Genomic DNA, 19,364 nt, shown 5'->3' with positions numbered 1-19,364 from the left:
TCTCTGCCCATACTTGGGCACAGCTGGGCTCCTGCCGCTCGCCGCCAGCCCGGAGGGAAGTCTGAAGCGCCAAACAGAAAACATATGTGAACTACAGACCTTGCTAAATGAGCCGTAAGCAGCGTTTTTCATTCCTGATGCCGTGGCATTTCAGGCAGCCTTTGTGTGTTTGCAGGGATGCGGTTTCTTGGGCAGACACTTGCTTTTTGGTCATCTGAACATAATGTCTGCAGCTGTGGTAGATGTCCCACAGCCTAGGACACAGGGGCAGCAGCAGGCAGTACTGCTATACTAACAGTGTGATGGGCACAGCACCTCAGTAGTCAGTGGATACAAGTATCGTTATCCTGATTTTGACTCTTAAGTCTATGAGTTATACTTAACCTCTCAAGTTTGGGTTTTTATTTGCATTTAGCAATTCAACAGTGATGCTTGCAAAAGTAAGGTAGTGCTTACAAGCCATTCTCAAGGGAAGCAGCATTTTACATTCTGAGTTTTACTAGAGCAATGGTGCTACAAGCAGAAATGAAACATAAGTTAGAGTGACTCATTAGAGGAACGCTGCTGCTTATTCCCTGCATAACTAACCTACAAGGGCAGAGGAATATTAAGCACCATGTAGTCCACTGCTTTGTTTATGCATGCAAAACCTCCACTGCAAATTTAAGCAATGTCTTTATAAATCCTGCAAGAGAGTAAGCTGTGATGCGGCTTGCTTTTTCTTCGTTACTGTAATTAGGTTCTATCTTTTTGCCCCCTTTTTTTGTATGTGTTAACTGTTCTGCAGAAAGTCAAACCACGGGCAGCTTTCTTCTACAAACCAACCCAATTAGGTAAGATTGTGGACAGATTAAGACTCCACAGAGATGCCTCGATGGAAATCCTTCAGGTTAGTTCTTATTCAATAATGCATGAACAAAAATGGAGGATAGCAGCACATTTAACTTGGGGGCTGGTGGGTGGAGACCACCAGATAGTTAAAGGTCTCTCCTTTCTTATCACCCTCAGAAAAGGGAGGACCAAATAAGCCAGGATATGGCCCACTAATGACAAGGACAGGTATGTAGGTCACTGTGTCATATGGAAAGACCTACAGCAGAACCTGAGCAGCAAACTGCATCCAGTGGCCCAGATCAAAGTAGAAACTGGGGACACCTTCAAAAAGAGCTTTGGCCACAGGTCAGGGAGCAGCAAGAAGCCCCCAGTCCAAACGAAAACACTGTGCCCATCCTCTGGATGGACAGATGGCCATCTTGGCTGCTGTCAGGAGACAGCTGATGAAAAAATCTTTAATGAAGAATTCCTTGGACTTTGTACGGCCAAAAATAGGGAGGGCAAACAGGTGCAGGGATATGCAGACAGCTGCACGTATAGTGTGACTTGTGCTTCGTCCCACTCTGCCTGGTGTTCTTTCATCCTGAAAAACAGAGTCAAAGAAAGGAGAAGGGAACAAAGATTTCTCTCCTAAGGCATAAAACGCGAACGAGGCAGACAGCAGGGTGGATGCAAAGGCTTCAGACATTCATTTCTGGGAACAGGTTAGGAGAGATCTGAATCCAGCTTCAGCAGGGTGAGTCATCAGCTAGCCTGCAGCTCCTGCTGAATAGCTTCTACAGCTCTTGGAAATAAAAGTTGCCAGCATGTAAATACCGATAAAGTGGGCACAGTAGACTTAGCAATGATTACATGAGATCATCCTGGAGGATCAGCTGCCTAGCAGGAGCCAGTAAGGGTCAGAAATGCTGACGGTCACTTCTCCGCTGCTTTCTAGTGATGACTATTTAGATGCATGTGACTGCAGAACACACCACGGTTGTCGCCTGCCAGGCAGTTCACTCGATTATATGGTGTCACAGAGCAATAATATATGACTGTTTCCCTGGATCATGAGGTTGGTATTTCAGGACACAGTATTTTAAATAACTGTTCAGAGAGTATCAGCTCATTGCAATGGACTCATCAAGTGTTTCTGAGGTAACTTAGTACCACAGAAAAGGTGAACAAGAAACCACCTGAGCTCCTGAAACTGTGGCCTGGGTGCCACAAACCCCACAGAAGCAGCAAGGGCTCAGCACGGCAGTAGGAGCATCTTTGGGTGCTAGGAACCCACATTTCAGCAACCTTGGATCTAAACAGCTTGAATACTGGGGAGAACCATAACACTGTGTCAGGTTTTTTCTCATAATCAGAGCGGTATTATAGTAGCCAGTGCTTCTGCTGCTACCAGCTCTGAACAAAGTGTTACCAGCTTATCAGGAATATTTTCTACAAACAGGGCTAACTACAGGACAAGTCTTCTCTTGTGCAAATGGTGGGTTTTAAATATGCCTTCATTTCACACTGGAATAAAACCTCGATATTGCAAAACTCTGAAAAATAATTGTTTTGAATTGATCAAAATGATTTTTCCTTTATCTGCCTTCAGAGTTTTTGTGTTGTTATGAAAACAAATATCTTCCATGAAAAAAGGAAATGTTTTGTTCCAAAAAGTCCCCAAAAGTTAAAGCAGGACAACTTCATCACCATCCGAAATTTGCAAAACATGAATTTTACTGACCTGCAGCGACTGTAATTAGTTATTGTTTTTCTGTCCAATTCTAATCAGCATAGCAATATCCCATAAGGGTATGCTAAAAATGTATGTCATTATACCAGCGAATATGTATTTATAACGACAAAAAAATGAGGTCACTAAATGTAGTTTATTTCACCTTGGGAACTAATGTGGGAGAGCAGGAGAAGGCTGGTGCGCACCAGTTAAGCCTGTGCTAGAAGAACTGCAGAAAGGGTTACACCGTCACATCTCTTCTAGTGAGTAGTGGACCACAGCAAAATACCAGATTATGGGCAGACTCGTCATTTTGAGCAACTTTGTGTTTTAAAATGGCTGGGCAAGGGGTAGGAAAACAAAACCATGGTTCCAGTATTAGCAAGTCAAATTGTGAACTGACATCAAGAACACTGTGACGATTATATCATGAATTTCACAATATTTGGTGCTGTTTTCTGCAGCCCTTGCTCCTGCAACTCTGTAATTACATGAAAATTACTCTTCTCATTTAAAAGTAAAAAATGTTTCCAGCCTTGAAAGTTTAAAAAAACATTAACCAAGCACTCCAAATGAAAAAAGTAAATAAAAAAGCACATCAAACTTATTATTACCCCCCCAATTCTCAGGGTTTTCCAGCAGACAGTTTATGATGTGTGATGGTCTGAGTTGAGCTGATAGCTGCTGTCTGCTCAACTAGACAAAATTTAGTTTTCTTGAGGGAGAGGCAACTAAGAGGGAATATCTGTTTTTAAAAGATAAGAGAGTAAAACATGGTGGCTGTGGGACTGGTAGGAAGGAATAGCTGTAATGTTCATGTGGGGTTTTGTGTCTGAGAGCTGGAGCTAAGAGAAAAAAAAAAAAAACCTGGATCCTAACTAAATCTCAAATGACAATCTTTGCAGTTGCTCCCTATCTCTTTGTCTGTGTTTCTTACCTACCACTACAGAAGTTTTCAAATACCCAGGAAATGCATCACTAACCGGGATGTGTACACACGTATATATATATATGTATATATGCACGTCTATATATGGGTGTGTTTTAAATGCCTGCAAGCCTTTAGCCACCTAATGCCTTGTAAGAAGCAACAGCCACAACACGCGAGAGTTACCAAGTACGAATGCAGCTGCCACAAATCCATCTCTAATGCTCCTTTAATTACACGGCCGAGCGGGGCCTTAGCGCTGAGACAGCTCCACGCTGCAGCTCCATCTGCCCAGCACAAAGGCAGCAGCAGCACCTGATGACGCAGGACTGTACAGTACAGAGGGTGAAGTCAAGGCTATAATTAGGAAACCACTTTATTGTGAAGCAGGCAGCCTAATGAAAGCGGCTGATGAGAGCAGCTGACTGCATCTACATTGACAATAGCCTGCTAGCATCATTAGTACCTGTCATCCTTTTCCCCCCTCTCTCTCCAGCACATCTCTGAATGTTTAGAGTGAGGTAATCTCTCTAGACCATAAAGGCTAAAATCCTTAGTTAAATTTCTCCCCTGAGATCTGCCTGAACTCATGTATTATGATGGCCACAATACCAGAGGGGAGAAATTCACCTCTGGGCACACCTGTGGCAAACAGCCAAAAAAGGGTGGATGCATCCTACTCCTGCTTCACACATGCTCCCTCATGTATGAAGGACATACAGGAAATAAATACAGAAAATACAACTAGGCAGTAGTAGATGCAGAGGACTAGACTATGCTAAATCCCAGCAGAAAGTTAGCTAACAACAAATGCAAGGCACTTGCACAGAGCCCTTCTTCACAGAGCTTGAAATGCTCTTACACACCAAGTGAATTCATCGCTCCTGGCTCTTGTGAGAAGACGCCAAAGTCCAGTTATCTGTTGTCCAGCCAGGAAGACTGGGGTGGAAGGAGAGAGCAAGGTATTTGTTTGAGGCCTAACACACGAAGAAGAAATAAGTCTCCTAATTTTCAGTGCTTAATTCTGAAACATTTAGCTTACATGCCTCAAGAAGGCCTTTGGAGGTCTAAAATCCACTTGCCGCTCGTGTCTGGTACCCTCTACTTCCCCCCGCCCTGTTATTTTGACAGTTTGGCTTGGAGAAGCTAATCACTTCTCTGTGTGTGCTGACTGGACTAGCCCCTTGCTTCTCAGCTTAGCTGTTAATGCAAATGGAAATACCTCCAGAAAGAAGCTTGCCCTTTTGCTGCCCTTAAAGCACCTAGTCTGAGCCTACAGGATTTTGGATCTCCAGGGCTCTCCACCTAGCAGCTTGTAAAAGGCATTCCAAATTTACTACTCTTTTAACCACCAAAGAAAATAAATCTTCCTTGCCATAAATGCTGATGTTGGTGCACTGAGAAATTCAAAAGGAGGCTGCAGAGAGAGAGAGAAACATTCCCCATGCAATGATTAAAGTGCCAGTTCATGAAAGCTGACGTCAGCGCGTGCTTTCAGGGTGGCAAAGCACTTTGCATTTATCCTCTCCTTGTTTGTGCTCCATCTGGATGGGCTCCAGTGGAAAAAAAAGAGAGAAAAAGAGAAGCTAATGCCTTTCTAATACATTCCTGTATTCCTTTGGTTTCACACAGGGAGCAGGCTCTGAAGCACCTAACTTTTGCAATGAGATAAAAGAAACCAAAGGCAGCTGGTGCTGGCGGCCAAACTAAGTTATAATTAGATTGTCATAGCAAACAGGGAGTTGGGGCAGCTCCAAGGAGGACCGAAGGAGAGCACACTGGTAAATAACATCATCTCGGGATTCAATAATTTGCAGAGGCCACCCTGTTTCCCATCAAGTGGATTCATTCCAGCTCACGACTGCTTTCACATGAAGTCACAGTGGTTCAAAACCCAAAAAAGCTGCATGAGTAAGCTACAGGTTTCTGCTAAAAATGGTCTGATGGGAAGACACCCAAGAGCAGTTCCCCAGCTCCATGGTATTGTTCATGGTTAGAGGACAAGCAGGGCCGGGACTGAGGCAGATCTGCCTTCCCTGGGATGGAGCAGCACAGGGAGTGCTGCATGCTCCCTCTTTCCATAACCCCACCAGTTAGATCAAGCCAAGCAGTTTGCTGAAGGTGAGAGCTGTGAGCACCCTGGTAGAGATGCTGGCTGCTGGGAGGCAGCCTTATATGGGGAAAAATACTTCCCCTTCTCTTTTTTTTTTTTAAATTCTGAGCTGCTGTTGGGGTCGATGGGAAATGCTTACCCAATCGATATCGTCACACACATACTGCAACAGCTATGATAATTACATTGCAGGGCTTCTTACCTAAGACGGCTACTGATAATTTGGTTTTAGAGCTACACACTGGTACTGTGGAGCAGCGTGGATGTCGACTCTGCACGACAGTGGTTTTGATCTGTGGCCACTCATAGCTGGCATGGTTACTTGGTACAAACAGATCGTGTTCATCAATACAGGAGGAGCTAGCTCTGCAGAGAAGCTGCCTCTCAAGCACTGAAAGAACAACTTTGAATTTACTGGAACTATTCAGAAGAAACAACCTTTCTTTCTCCCCAGACATTCTGATGGTTTAGACTTAGTTCCCATTTCAAAACTCAGGATGGCGATATAAAAAAATTAAAAGGTTCCAAATCAGTAATATTTTTCAACTGCATGCTTTCAGCTGGAAAACAAGTCAAAAGGCAGACATCCTGCCCTTCTGAATATTCTGAAAAGAAATAGTCTTTGAAATGGCTAAACAGGCTTTGAAATAACATTCTGAAATGAAACATTTCACTTTAGGTCCACTTTTCCCCATAATTTCTCTTCCACCAAGTAAAAAATGACAGACCAACAACGCAAGAAAAATATTTCCATTTCAGCAACATAATTTCTTCTCAACAGGATTTTTTTTCCTGTTCTAAAGGAGATACTTTTACCACGTAAACAGATCCGAGATCAGATCCCCAAAGACCCTGACCCTTCCTCCTCTAAGCAAAGTACCGTGATTCTATTATTCCTTCAGAGCTTGGCAAGGAGAGGGTGCAACCAGCAGCCTCGCGTCTCACAGGCTGGAGGTGGAACCTGGTGAGCTAGTTACTGGGTGTGGGTAATGCAAGTGGGAGCACGATGGGTAAGCAGTGAATTTTCTCTCTCTGCCCCATTCCCCACCCTGCGATAATCCCAGCCTGGGCCTCTGCCAGAGCACTGCCGAGGGCTCAGTGCCCCTGTGTGGGTACAGAGCATCAGGGCAGACCTGATCCTGGGTGACATGCGCACCCCAGAGCTTGCTGCTCCCCACTGCTCACTCCCCACTCACACAGACTGCCAACATTTTGCTCTATTTGCATTCAAGCTAAGGGGAAAAACAGGCGTAAAGTTGGCACAGCTACCAGTCTAGCTCTGTTAGCAACTGAGCGATAAGCTGTGTAGTAGTTACACAACTGGGCTGTGTCTGCGGAGCCAGGAGTTCTGGGTTTAATTTCCTGCTCAGTCACTGACTCATCATGTAGCCCAGAGCACAGCACTTCACCTCTCTGCACATAAATTTCATCATCTTTAGTTGAGGGGTAATAAGACTATCTCACAGGAATGTTAGGACACGCAAATTACTCTCAGAAATATTTGTAAAATGCTTTAGACGATGCTTTCACAAAGGCATTGAGTATTTCGTTGTTGAATAAGTAACAGCCAGGGGAATATCCTAATTGCTGGGCTGGCTTATTTACTTACCTTACACCAGAGATTTCTGGCAGCTGTACGAAAAGGATGTCTCAGGTAGGGGGAAGGGTGAAGAGGTTGTTTGACTAGTGTAGCAGGAGCAGCAGCAGGAAAAGGTCAGCTCATGCCACAAAATAAGTACGTGATAGATAAATGTTATGCCAAAGGCTGAGAGGCGTTTGTGTCATTTTCAGCCCAGATGCACAAAAAGCTTATAGAGATGACACAGTGATGGAATATGGATTGTCTAATCCTGTTAAGTGTGGTCCACAAAGTCCCACATAATTTCTTCTGAATACATGGTCGACTCTTATTTTTGGATTTAAAAAGCATTCAGACACCTGAAGTTCTGCTTTTGCACCTTCCCAGAGGTGTTATCTTCTCTCCTATGGTGAGCACCTCACTGTCTGTCCTTCACCTGCGGCTGTCTGAGATTCACAGCTGAGGTGTGTCAGTGCCTCAGAACCCCAGAGGCTCTGGGAGGAATACTCAGGGATATTATATGACTCATATAAACACTCAGTTTTGCTGTGGGACCTTAAGGAGCTGCTGCACTCGGTGCCCAAGAGGTTGTATTTGCAGACAGGTGAGCTTTCTGAGGGTCCCGACAGCTGCACTGAAGCGATACGAGATGGTTGCTGAGAGAGCAAGTCTTAGAAACTTTCAGAAGATGCATCTTTGATTTGTGTTGTCTAGTCTATCCCAGCTATGTCCGGCCCACTTATTCCTAACTCCTGTGTTTTACTTTGATCTGAGAGCTGATTCACAGGATACCTGTGGGCAACCTGGGAAGTGCAGGTAAATCTCTAGTGGGTAGAGAGCTGCTGAACTGGCCAGCTCCTGTGACTTTAAGAGGAGGTACTGACAGCACAACTGAGTTGGTGCAAGAGCACAGAAAGTACTTTCTGCCTCATCCACCCGCTGTGGAGCCTCTACATACATTTTTCTGAAATGCCCAAGGCCCAGCTCCCCTGCTGTTGCTAAATTGAAGCATTGCTGAGCAGCCCTGGCTTCTGTTTTGCTTTGGGGATTATCTCCTGTCACAACCTAAGCCCATTGGGGCCCTCAGGTGGTGCTTCCAGCCACCTAAGCAACACAAATGGTAGCTAATGGGTTTTCCTTCATGGCTAGTTTTTAACACTGAAAGGAATTTTTGAAAAATCCTTGATGGTTATGATACAGACACTTTAAGGGTATCAGGTCATTTTCCTTCTTCACAGCCATAATCATTTCACGCCGATTAAAAAGCACTCTTAGATGTTTGGAAGCAGCTGGTTTCTCCAGCTGAGATAATGCACTCCAGGGTCAGCCCAAGAATCAGTGGCAGAAATTCCTGACTGCGTCTCACTCAACCTTGTTCCTGCAGCAAAACTAGTCCAAAGGCACTGTTAAATCCTTGTAGAGAAGCAGAAGGCCTGGAAACTACAAGCCCCTACCACTGAAACGCATTCATGGATCCCATACTCCATCTGACAGAGGACGTGAGCACATTTACATACCTGACTTCTACAAATCCTGCTGAAGGCCTGCGATTAGGGAAAACCCATATAGTTCAGTGAAGTAAATTTTCTCCATAAAATCCACTTAACTTAATCTAGCTATGACTGCGTTATGAGTAACAGTTACATAGGCCAGAGAAATAGAAAGACTTAAGGGAAATTCTTCCAGTCTCTAGCCACTAAGTAGTTCCAAAGCACCCCTTAAAATAGGCTTTCCTGTGTTTTGTTGGATTTGTTTTCTAAAATTGCTCAAGCCATGGGCTCTCTGTCTTTTCCCTTGGGCAGCCATTGTCTCCAATGATCAAAACCAGGATAATTTTTGCTTTGCGCTAGGAACTTCATCAAAACCACCTAAACAAGCTTCTCTTCCCATCCCCGGGCAGGTGTGTGCTGATAGTGTCAGGTTTCAAAATGCCTATGAGAAAGCTACTGAACCCAGAAAGGAATTAAACAGGCAAAAGATGGTGTAACATCTGGTGCCCACAAAAGCTAAGTGGTGACAAGGACAGTTGCTGACAGTTCAATGGAAGATACTCAGCAGGTACTGAGTTAAAATGTGCCTACCTCTTTCCGCTCTTCCACCATCCCCTTTTTTGGATACAGATTCCTGTGGCTAGAAATACTTCTCAGGACCCTGGATGAGCAAACTGTGAACTCAGAACCCCTCCCATCATGCTCAGAGGTCTATTATATCATACCCAGAAAACTTGTTTCATTTAAGTAATATGTGAACTGCTTTATGAAGAGACTTTCATCTTGCTTTTCCACAAATCCCAGGTACCTTCCTTCTAAAAAAGAAGGATAAAACAGAGCAAGCACTGCAAACCTGTGGTCCTTCAAAACCAAATTCTTTAAATACCTGAGGGAACACGAAACATGCAAATGCACAGTTTTAAAAATCCAGGGCTTTTCCCTACCCCTCTCTTTGACGTCAGTTGTTTCACCTCAACATTTCAGCTAAATGCCCTTCAAAGTAAAAAAATCTTGCCCAGATGTCCCAATCCATAACGTGCTGACCAGCTGTAAAAATGACATAACTTGTAATCAGTACATCTATGTCTCACCAACCAGACGCTGGTGAGAGGAAACATTTAGCAGTTTCTAAAGCCACACAAAATTCTTCCATGCAGATATTTTTCTGAATTTTTGCTCTCTTTCTAAAGTTCACTGAGCACCTAAACTGGACTTTGGGTAAACTGACCCTTGATAAAACTCTTTTGTACTGTTTGACCTTACAAAGTAAAACACAGACACTGTACCACGACGAGAGGGAGGTCTATCAGCAGCAGCAAAGGAAACCAGAACTTTAACTCAACTGCTACCTAAGCTGTAGAAAAATGATTTTCCAACACTTACGAGGCTCCATCACTTCCCTGTTTTTTGAAGAACAGGTTACTTCTCAAGACCAGGCAACAGCATAACACCTACCCCCAATGCCCATCACAACCACCTGAACCGGGCAGCAAGGTCAGTACCCACAGTGCTCCTTTGGACAGTGACTGCTCATGCAGGCTGACCTCTGGCTCTTCTCCAGAGGAAGAATCCACAAAACATGTTTTCTCAGGATGCTAAGAAACCATTTTACACAAAAAGAGGTAGTTTTCAGTGGGGGGTGAGACCGCCATTGGCCAAAGAAAATCCTGGGCGAATGTGGTGTCCATTTAATGGAATTTTCCATACAGACTTGAATTTCCTCCTAAGCCTCTCTTCTTTTGTGCATCAGTAGGCAAGCTGGCCTACTCAGTGGTCCAGTGAGGGAAAAATGCCATGAGGGCATCTGAAGCCAAGGGCACATTACCAAAGAAAAACAGGGGAATGGACAACTGACAGACAGGATGTACAGATTACTTTCTGATTTAATGTGAAACTGAATGCAGTCTAAGATCCAGACCTAATAATTTATCATTCACTTCAGCTTAATGTTACATCCACTTAATGAGCACAGAAGGAATGTACAACAGCAATATATTCAAGGAAATAATTTTCCTTGTGGAGCAGCTGCAAACTTCATGGTTCTTGATGGTTTTTTTAAATGTCAGTGCAGTTTATCACATACTTCAGTCTCCACAAGAAAGATGCCAGAAGATATTTCCGGAGACAAAACAAGAAGCCCACAAGTTCACACCCCAGCTCCTATGTGCTGCTGCTGGAGCAGCACAGCAGAGCTACACCACAGCTACAGAAACCAGGGGAAAAGTCTCCTGTTGCAGAAGCAGCACGTAATTTAAGCTCCATGGCTTCTCTGTTCCCAAAAGCATCAGTAAAGGCATCATTCCTTACAGAGCGGGGTGCCACAGGGAACTGGAGTCTGCAGTTCAAAGTGGAGTGACACTGGCTCGTGTGCAAGAATTATTTACACTCTAGTGTCCTTCAGGATGCTGGAGGAGCTAAGAGCCATCTTTCTTCTCATTTGCTAACTGACTGCATCCCTCATGTTTTAGCATTCAGAAGCTCAGAATAAAATTTAGCTAAGTGAGGAAAGGGGATGTCTAATTATTTATTCCAGCAGGGGCACCAGCATAAAACTCAAGATGTACTTGTACGCATCTCTAGCAAGACAAACCTGAAGTGAGAAACTGCAGTATTCTGTACCTCTAATGCATGCTCTAGGACCCCCACCCCAATTCCTACATGTACACACAGTTTAGAAAGGTAAATCAACACTGAAGTACTATTTTACGTTTCCTTTTAAATACCTAGTAATGATGAAAGGATCTGCAGTGAGCTCTATCTTTTTACTCCTTCCCAAGCCAAGGGCTATAGAGCAGTGGCTATCCAAGCTCCCAGGAGGGAAGAGGACTTGCAAGAACATCATTTAGGGATGAGAGGAGACTGCAGCCTTCATGATCCACTGGGATATTTGCTCATGTTCCTCATTTGTGAGGCTTGTGTTTTGCAATGTGTCTGAGGGGATGTTGCTGTGGAATGGACTGGAATACAATAAATCTTGTCTCCTGCATTGCAGGTTTGAGGCTGCATTTGCTTCAGTTTACTGAGCTAAATAAACACCAGCAGCTGGGATATCAGGTAGAGAGTTAATGACCCACAGTGAAGACAGGGACAGGAAGAGCAGCAGAGATGCCTGTGCTGCACTGAAACAAGATGCGGGTGCTTCTGTTTTGCATTCCAAATATATCCCTGCTTGGGGCCGCGTGTAGAGCTCTGTGGATAAGATTTAGGCAAATGAAAGTCTTACTGGTAATAGCACAACCTTTGAGTACAGATCAAAGGAACGGTGAGTGGAGCTACAGCCCCTGAAACCTGACCATACAACTTGAATTTTACCCACCGCTTTTTTATCTTAGCAAGGAAAATAACAGGAATGACATGTAAAAAGGAGGAGTCTAAATACCTTTTGTGTGCATAATGAGTGGATTTAGGAACCTCAGAACACATTCTTCCCTGAAACATTTTAATTTTATGCTCATTTGCATTTTTGGAGTGCAAATGTTGTACAAATTAAAAAAAAAAAAGAAAAAAGAAAAAAGAAAAAAAGAAAAAAAAAATCACATAAGTGCAAACCACCCTTTGGCTTCAGTAAAATAAAAATTTGCAGTATTTGACACAGGAAACAACAAAGATATTGGAAAATTAGACATGGAGAACCTGCGAAGTATATTCAACATGAGTTGACCTGCGAGTATGAAACAAGGAATGTCTGGTTTCCCAGAACAGCCTCCTCTGAAGTCCTGATCAGAATTTTGAAAAAACGTTGCAAGTTATTCATTAGGGAACAGCCATGGAGATTCCAGTATGGGAGACCTGAACATGCCACAGGTCCTATGAGAAGGGTTCAGGCCAGGCTATGTTGCCAATCAGGTACTTCATTTTTGTTTAGATTCCATACTGCATGCTAATGAAGAAATTCCTTCTTCACAGGAAGAGTCACTCTGGAGCCAGCTGCTGAACAGCAGTGGGCAGCAGGATACAGGATGGCCCTGGGCTATTTAGACTTGGAAGAGAAGTGATGCATGTAGCCCAGCTCTACACCTGGTCCCAGACAGACGGAGCCTGGAGTCCAAGGCAGTGGAGAGGCTGTGATTATTCTCACTGCACTGCACCAGAGATGCCACATGGATGCTCCAGGTTGCTCAGAAGTTGGCTTAAAGTTGTTTCCATGGCCTTAAACTTTCCTGTGTGAAATGACCTTAGCACCTTCAACTCAATGGTCTTGCTGGAATCTAACATGTGGAATTGCAGCTTTTCTTTTTTTATCTCACCTTACTATTGGGGAATACCAGGTCATAATCACGGACTTGTATCTAACATTTTATATACAGTTATATAAGGAAAAAGGGGCAGATGCACAATTAAGGTGCCAAGATGTATGAACAAGTTTTGTTACTTCATGCAAGCAACTGACATCCTGATTAATATTAAACGGAGAATTGCATCCCAGAATGAAAAAGCTTTAACACTTTGAACTTCATCCTTCACTTGACTGATCTGCAGAAGCTAATTCCACAGTACCTTTCTGATCAAGATTATCAGGCCCCAAAATTCCCAGCTGACCAAGGAGCTTCATTTATACCCAATAGTTTCTTTTATTTTGCTGCATCACACCAGAGACCAGCCTCAGCAGAGACAGATGCTCGTTCCAGTCACTTTACAGAGCTGTCATTTTAATGTTCTTTTCTGTGTCAGTCTCACGTTGGTGCCTCTTGGCTCTTTTTCCTGACACAAGCCAGATGAGTAACGAACCCGCCAGGACTCCAGCTACTGCAGTCACAATGACAGCCCAGTAGGGGACTGAAGGTTCGGTTTTCTCCAAGATGAGAGCTGGATTTCTGAATCCACTATTTCTCAGTGTGGAAAGAAAGGGTTTCTCCTACAAAGGGAGAGCAAAGGCTTTACTGACCACAAACCACTCAAGAGGCAGCATTCAGACAATATGCCATCACCCCTTCCCAGAGAGGAATTGTCAGTCCTTAGACAGGCTGTCAGCTGTTTCTGCCTTCTGTCTGTCTTAGCTCAAATGCTTTCCTGCCCTATTGCTTGAAAGTTCATAGAACAAAAAAGGAGCCATCTCAGAGAGTGATGGCATAATTTCCAAGTTTGTTCCCTGAACACAACCAAATGGAAATACACAGACTTATTAAAACTGGCTCAAATGAGAGGCTTTCTGCTGCAGCCAGGATCATTTTTTTCACATTAAATTTTAAGTAGATTTTTCTGTGTGTAAGAAAAGAGGAGTGTAATTTAGCTATTTAAAGCCTTCGCAAAGATACTATTTTAAGTAATTTTACCATTAAGGAAAAGGAGAAAAATAAAAGTAGTCAATGGAGAGTATGGACATCTTGGCCTTTACTTACCGGGTTTGGGCACTTGAGTTTTGATCTGTCATGGGTAAAGTTGATGTAAGTCTGCTTTTCACTAACTGGCTCCAGCTGAGGAGAAAAGCAATAGTAAAGTTAATAATGATTCTTTTTCCTCCTCAGACCCTCATAACTTGGGTGGTTACAACTTGTTATCCAATCTTTTGGTGCTTGCAGCAATGAAGAAATGTGGTAGAAGTGCACCACATGAAAGTTTGCAAACATTTTAATGCTCATGAACTGAAGACATTGAGAATCTGATGCACTGCCTGCAGAAAAACTCCCTTGGGAAGCAAGGAACAGGAGAAGCCTTTCCTCCTTTTGCATTGAGCGGAGGAGAAAATAACTCTGAATACCACATACTTTAAATATTCTGCTAAAACAAATTGTTTCACTATACACCCAGTTCTCCCACGTACATGTCTCAAATGACAGTATAAACCACAAAGGAAAAAAAAAAACACGTGACAGATGTTAGTCATATTACTTAGCACAGTACTGAAAGAAAGATGCTTAGGTGTCATGGATGGAATTGACTTCAGAAATGATGTAGAGTTACAGAGACAGGATGAGATGGTGCCAACCTCTGCAGTCTTCACTCAGACAAGAAATTCCCCGGGAGTTTTAGCTGAGGCTAAGTTCACAAGATTGCAAGAAGTGAGTTAAATAAAGTTTTTACTACTGCCAGTTGTCAGCTAAGTTACAATAGCTGACCACAGGCTCACCTCAAGTCCATTACAAAGTAAAAAATACGTCCAAGCTAATGGCACAGCATTTGTTTGGCTAGGAGTGCACATACCATTGGTTACCATAGTTAAGCTAACGAGTAGAGGCTTGCTCAGTCACATTAACAAAGTGTTTACAACTGTGTATGGACATGCCTGAAGTAAGGACTTCAGGACTGGCCCATAGAGAACCACAGAGTTGTTACCCAGCACTTCTGGGAATGCAGCACAGAGGAGTGCTGGTGCTTCTGCTGTTGTCTATATGTGCATTTACTGTCCTCAAATGATCAAAGTGTCAGCTATATGTTGGAAAGAAATAATACCACAAGCCCAACGCAACACAGAGAAAACAAATTTATCCATAAGATTCCCACATGGAAACACTATCCCTACCCAGTTCAGTCTGAAAAAAAAAAAAACCAAACAGGAAGAAGAGACTGCAAAATAAAGAGAGATATGAACCACACAAAAATGTGACTAGAGAGGGAAGAAAGTTAACAAGTGGAGAGAAGATGAGAAGCAAAACAGAATGCCAAATTCTGCTGTTTGTTTTGGGGCCCTGCTGGACTCACATAAGAGCCATAATCACTGGGCCTGCCCGCCAGCTGACATTGTGGAGACTGAATTTGGTAGTTTTGTTGCATCTTAAAGCAAACAGCTCAAATTCTGATGCAGTTATTTGTAAGATGTGTGGCTCATGTCCTGCAGCATTCTGTCTGCAGCACGACTGGTTATTTGTAGATAATTGTAATAGTCCCCGTGCCAGGGCACTTGGTAAGGAGTCTGGCCCGGAGCCCAGACAAATGATGATAAGGTGCAAAATTCTGTAGCCAGGCATGCTTGCTTCATCTCTATGGCATCTGTTCCTCAGAAGTATTAGCTTCTGAGCTTTGAAGATGACAGTATCCCCATATCCACAAGTGCACCGGGCAACTTCTGGAAGAAATGCACAGTTCCTCTAGAGCACGTGGCAAACACAGAGGCAGAACACAAGCTAAATACACTGCCCGTGTGCTTTTCTCCTAGGCTGGGGGACTGATGGGGTGGATTTGGGGGCAGTGGGTGCCCCTTAAGACTGGGGTCCTCTGACTTCAGAGAGCAGGAGGCATGCATTGCCTTGCTTCGCATGAAGCCAAAAGGGCAAAGAACATCACGGTGAGGGAGAGGCTCCTTAAGCCATCCCCATCCCTGCATACCCACGCAGTGGCCAGGCACAGTCTGGCCTTTTACGTGTGCTGACAAGAATCCGTGTCATTTGGCCATGAGCCTGCAGCCCGCTGAGCTTTTCAGGGAACGGGGAAACAATACGGCCCTGCAGTCAGCTCACACAGCCTTGCTGTACACGGACTATGGGTGAAAAGCAGGAATGTGGTACAAGAACTGGATTTAATTAGCAAACAGTAAAATCTTCAGTTGGCATAGACTGACAGATCTCTATGGAAAGGAATAGTTGTGCTTCACATCAGTAAGAACCTGATCCCTGCCACCCCAGTAGAAAGCTTTGTGTCCATATCCTTACATGTGTAGGAAATGAGTGACAACCTGGACATAGAAAAAAAGGACTGATGGTGATTCAGGATGAGTAACAGCCAATAGGAACACCACGTGGCAAGAAAAAAAACAAATTTAAGTCTACCATATGTCCAGGTACTGTCTCTTTTTCTTCTTGAAACCTGCAGCCATGCTTAGTTTGAATGTTTTCTACATATACCTGGGGTTTCTGGGCCACCATCAGCCCTGTATGAGCTAACACGCAATGAAGCCTATCAGACTGCCAGGGAAGCCTGACATAAGACAAGCAGACTTGCTGTGCATGTGCAAATCAATTACTCAGAGCATGTGTATGCAGTGTACGTCTACTGCTTTCCATAACCCTGGACCTACAGCTCATATGCTATTCTTGGCAACTGCACAGATTTCTGCCCTGCATTTCCCAGTCCTTGTGCTCAAGTTCACGCTGGAGTATCCTGGAAATTTCTTATCTTGCTCAAATTTTACTTGAACTGAAAAGAAATTCCCCTCCATTTATGCTTGTTTTTTGTACAAACCAGGATACAGGATTTCTGCTAGCACGATGTGTTTGGGTACTGGTGTTCATGAGACAAGAGAAGGAAAGGTCGCTGTGGCATGAAAATGCCATAGTCTTCCCTCCAACACAGGAAACATGGTGGTTCTGAAAGCCACCGTGACCTTGGAGTTATCAAGTCCAGCATGCACCTCTTCTGGCTTTTCCAGCACTATTCAAAAGCTATCATTCCCCCTGAAAATGACAGAAGGAGTGTGACTGCAATCAGAGGCATCATAGATGTGATTTCAGCCCCCCATTAGTTTCAGTAACTCTACTAGAATTGCCTCAGCTACTAGAGTGGGTGGTACAATGTGTCCACACTATTAATGGAAGCAAGAATTCAATAACGTGTATATTTTTCTAATAAATCTAACAGAATTCACTGAAGAAGGGCAAGCTCGTTCAACAGACATTTTCGGGAAGCCTACAGGACTGGATGTTTAACTAGCCTGTTTTTTTGCTTTAATGCAAGTTATTTACCAAATCAGAAGGGAAATTTTAATTACATTAAGACTGTCAGAATTTCTCATTTGAAATGAGAAAAGACTGACCCTGTTTTATGCAACATGATTGCTTTGGATTGTGTCCCTAAGCAAAGAAGACTGAGAAGGGTCTCAGAGTTGAGCAGCCCCCCTCTCTTGTTAGGGTATCAATTCTCTTTCTTGTTTACTGTTTTGGTTTCAGACACACTTCTCATGATCTTTACTGGGACTGCTACCACAAACACATAGGGATCTAGGTCATAAGCTCTTACCATATTATTCCAGAGAGCCATGGCCATCTCAGCGTAGCCTCTTGCACTGAAATGAAAGCAGTCTGCAGCAAAAAAGCTCAGATCTGGCTTGCCATTCTGTGATAAAAGCAAAAATTTATTTCTCAGCACATTTCAACATTTGAGATCTGACATCTTATATCTAATAGTGCACTGTACTTGGCATACCCACTTCAAAATTTTGATGTCTTCCTAAAGGCAATATGATCATATTTTGACACTGTAAATAAACTTAGGTACTTCTAACTGTGGGCTGATTACTGCATCTCGGGACCTCCTGCGTAATGCAGCCTGCTCAACTTCACGCAGTGATTTTCATAACAAAGCTAACCTTATCATTAAACCAACAGTTACAGCTCCTGCATGTGCACTGCAATTGACCCACACTCCACCTTGTACAGAACTGATAGAAAACTACTTGCTCTTGCTTGTTAAACTTCCATAACTCAGACTTATAACCTTTCACTTGTTGAAATTTGTGCTGAATTTCAGGCAGTATAAAAATTGCGGGCTTACCTAGCTGTGGCAAATGTCTATCTTAGGGAGAATTTGCCTAATCAGTATCTGTATGGTGACCATTCTTTGGACGTAAGGGCTGCCAGAACAAAATTGGAATGGTATAAGAAAAGGATCGGTATTGTGCAAAACTGAGTGGTTTTGACCAGGATTCATGCTGAATGTTTGTATCCCTAACTACACAGCACACATAATGCTAAGGCTGGAGAAAAGGAGAATCAGTATTTGGCTTCAAAGGCTGCTCCCTGTTTCCAGACTGGGATGTGCCAGGCCTGCAAGTGCTGATCTCCATGTGAAGGAAACCTGAACATAATCCATAACCTAGATCAGAAGAAAATTGGGCTGAATGCCAACTAATCCTCTGACAGGGGAAGAAACATGCAGTTTAGAGGAAGCCAGAGGGTGCTTAGGTTTAATATGTGCACACTATAAATGTTTCCTAAAGCCATTCTGTTTCACAGGCAGCACAGTCTTTCCTGTCTTCTACTCTGTCGCTCTTATTACAGGTTCCACTCTGTGCTGCTAGACTGTGCAAAGGGAAGAAAACACCATCTTTGTAGCACGGATCTCACTGACTTAGAGAAATCAAGGTACTGATCTTTGCTTGATGGGAAAGAAAAACAGGACTCACACTATCCAGGGGCAACATGGCATTTCGGAAAAATGGCTGCATGACAACTGCAAAGTCCTCACGCCCTCTGTACCAATCGCTGTTGATCATCTGTAAGGCTTCCACCTGTATGGAGTTGCACGTTTGGAAAAAGAAGTCACTTACAAGGTTCATCTAACATTCGTCATCTATCAAAAACATGCATACTACACCTGTTTCAATGTAGGAAGCCATAAATTATTACTATAAATCCAGCTGAATACTATAAAGCAGTCCAGAAAAAAGCTAAGGAAATAATTTCGTTCATGAAGAGATTTTCATGAGGAAAATGCACAGAAGCTAGGATAGTTTGAAATGTAAAGTTGCTTAATTTAAAAATAAAAGTGTAGTTTGTACCTGACTTACAGAAATCAGTGCTGTACAATTGCAATGAGACAGGCAATTAAAACAAACAAACAAACAAAAAGAAACAAGTGACAAATTAGTTCAGAAAGCTAACTTGAGACTAAAATGTACTTGATTTTTCAGAAAGGCATGCCTGAATAAATATTAAACTCAAGTATCAAAAAATCACCTGCCATTCTTGTAAACCGTGGCCACTGATATTCTTATAGGTAATAAAAATACCTCATTGTTACTTGCCAGCTTATGAGTATAAATTCTAATGCTCCTG

At 43.2% G+C, this 19,364-nt stretch overlaps 1 protein-coding gene and 1 long non-coding RNA gene across 3 annotated transcripts in view; one reads left to right on the top strand and one right to left on the bottom strand.

Annotated features, from left to right (window-relative positions):
* Positions 1-28: 28 nt before the first annotated feature.
* Positions 29-19,282, top strand: LOC135987033 (uncharacterized). Of its 2 annotated transcripts, none has more exons than XR_010605944.1 (3): positions 29-114; positions 788-889; positions 18,588-19,282. It is a non-coding gene; the product is annotated as an uncharacterized LOC135987033 (long non-coding RNA). The 2 variants fall into 2 exon arrangements; XR_010605943.1 differs by lacking the exon at positions 18,588-19,282 and adding an exon at positions 12,565-13,897.
* PLB1 (phospholipase B1) overlaps positions 13,193-19,364 on the bottom strand; it is an 84,433-nt gene continuing 78,261 nt past the window's right edge. The window contains exons 55-58 of the mRNA XM_065631676.1: positions 18,713-18,817; positions 17,548-17,643; positions 13,998-14,072; positions 13,193-13,513 (exon numbers count right to left, since the gene is read on the bottom strand). Coding sequence (XP_065487748.1) covers positions 13,292-13,513; positions 13,998-14,072; positions 17,548-17,643; positions 18,713-18,817 — 498 coding nt within the window. The 3' untranslated portion in view covers positions 13,193-13,291. The remainder of the gene's footprint in view (positions 13,514-13,997; positions 14,073-17,547; positions 17,644-18,712; positions 18,818-19,364) is intronic.

Source organism: Caloenas nicobarica, chromosome 3 (assembly GCF_036013445.1).
Source record: "Caloenas nicobarica isolate bCalNic1 chromosome 3, bCalNic1.hap1, whole genome shotgun sequence".
Classification (NCBI taxonomy): domain Eukaryota; kingdom Metazoa; phylum Chordata; class Aves; order Columbiformes; family Columbidae; genus Caloenas; species Caloenas nicobarica.
Note: the sequence above shows the minus strand (reverse complement) of the source record. Positions and strands in the feature narration are given on the sequence as shown.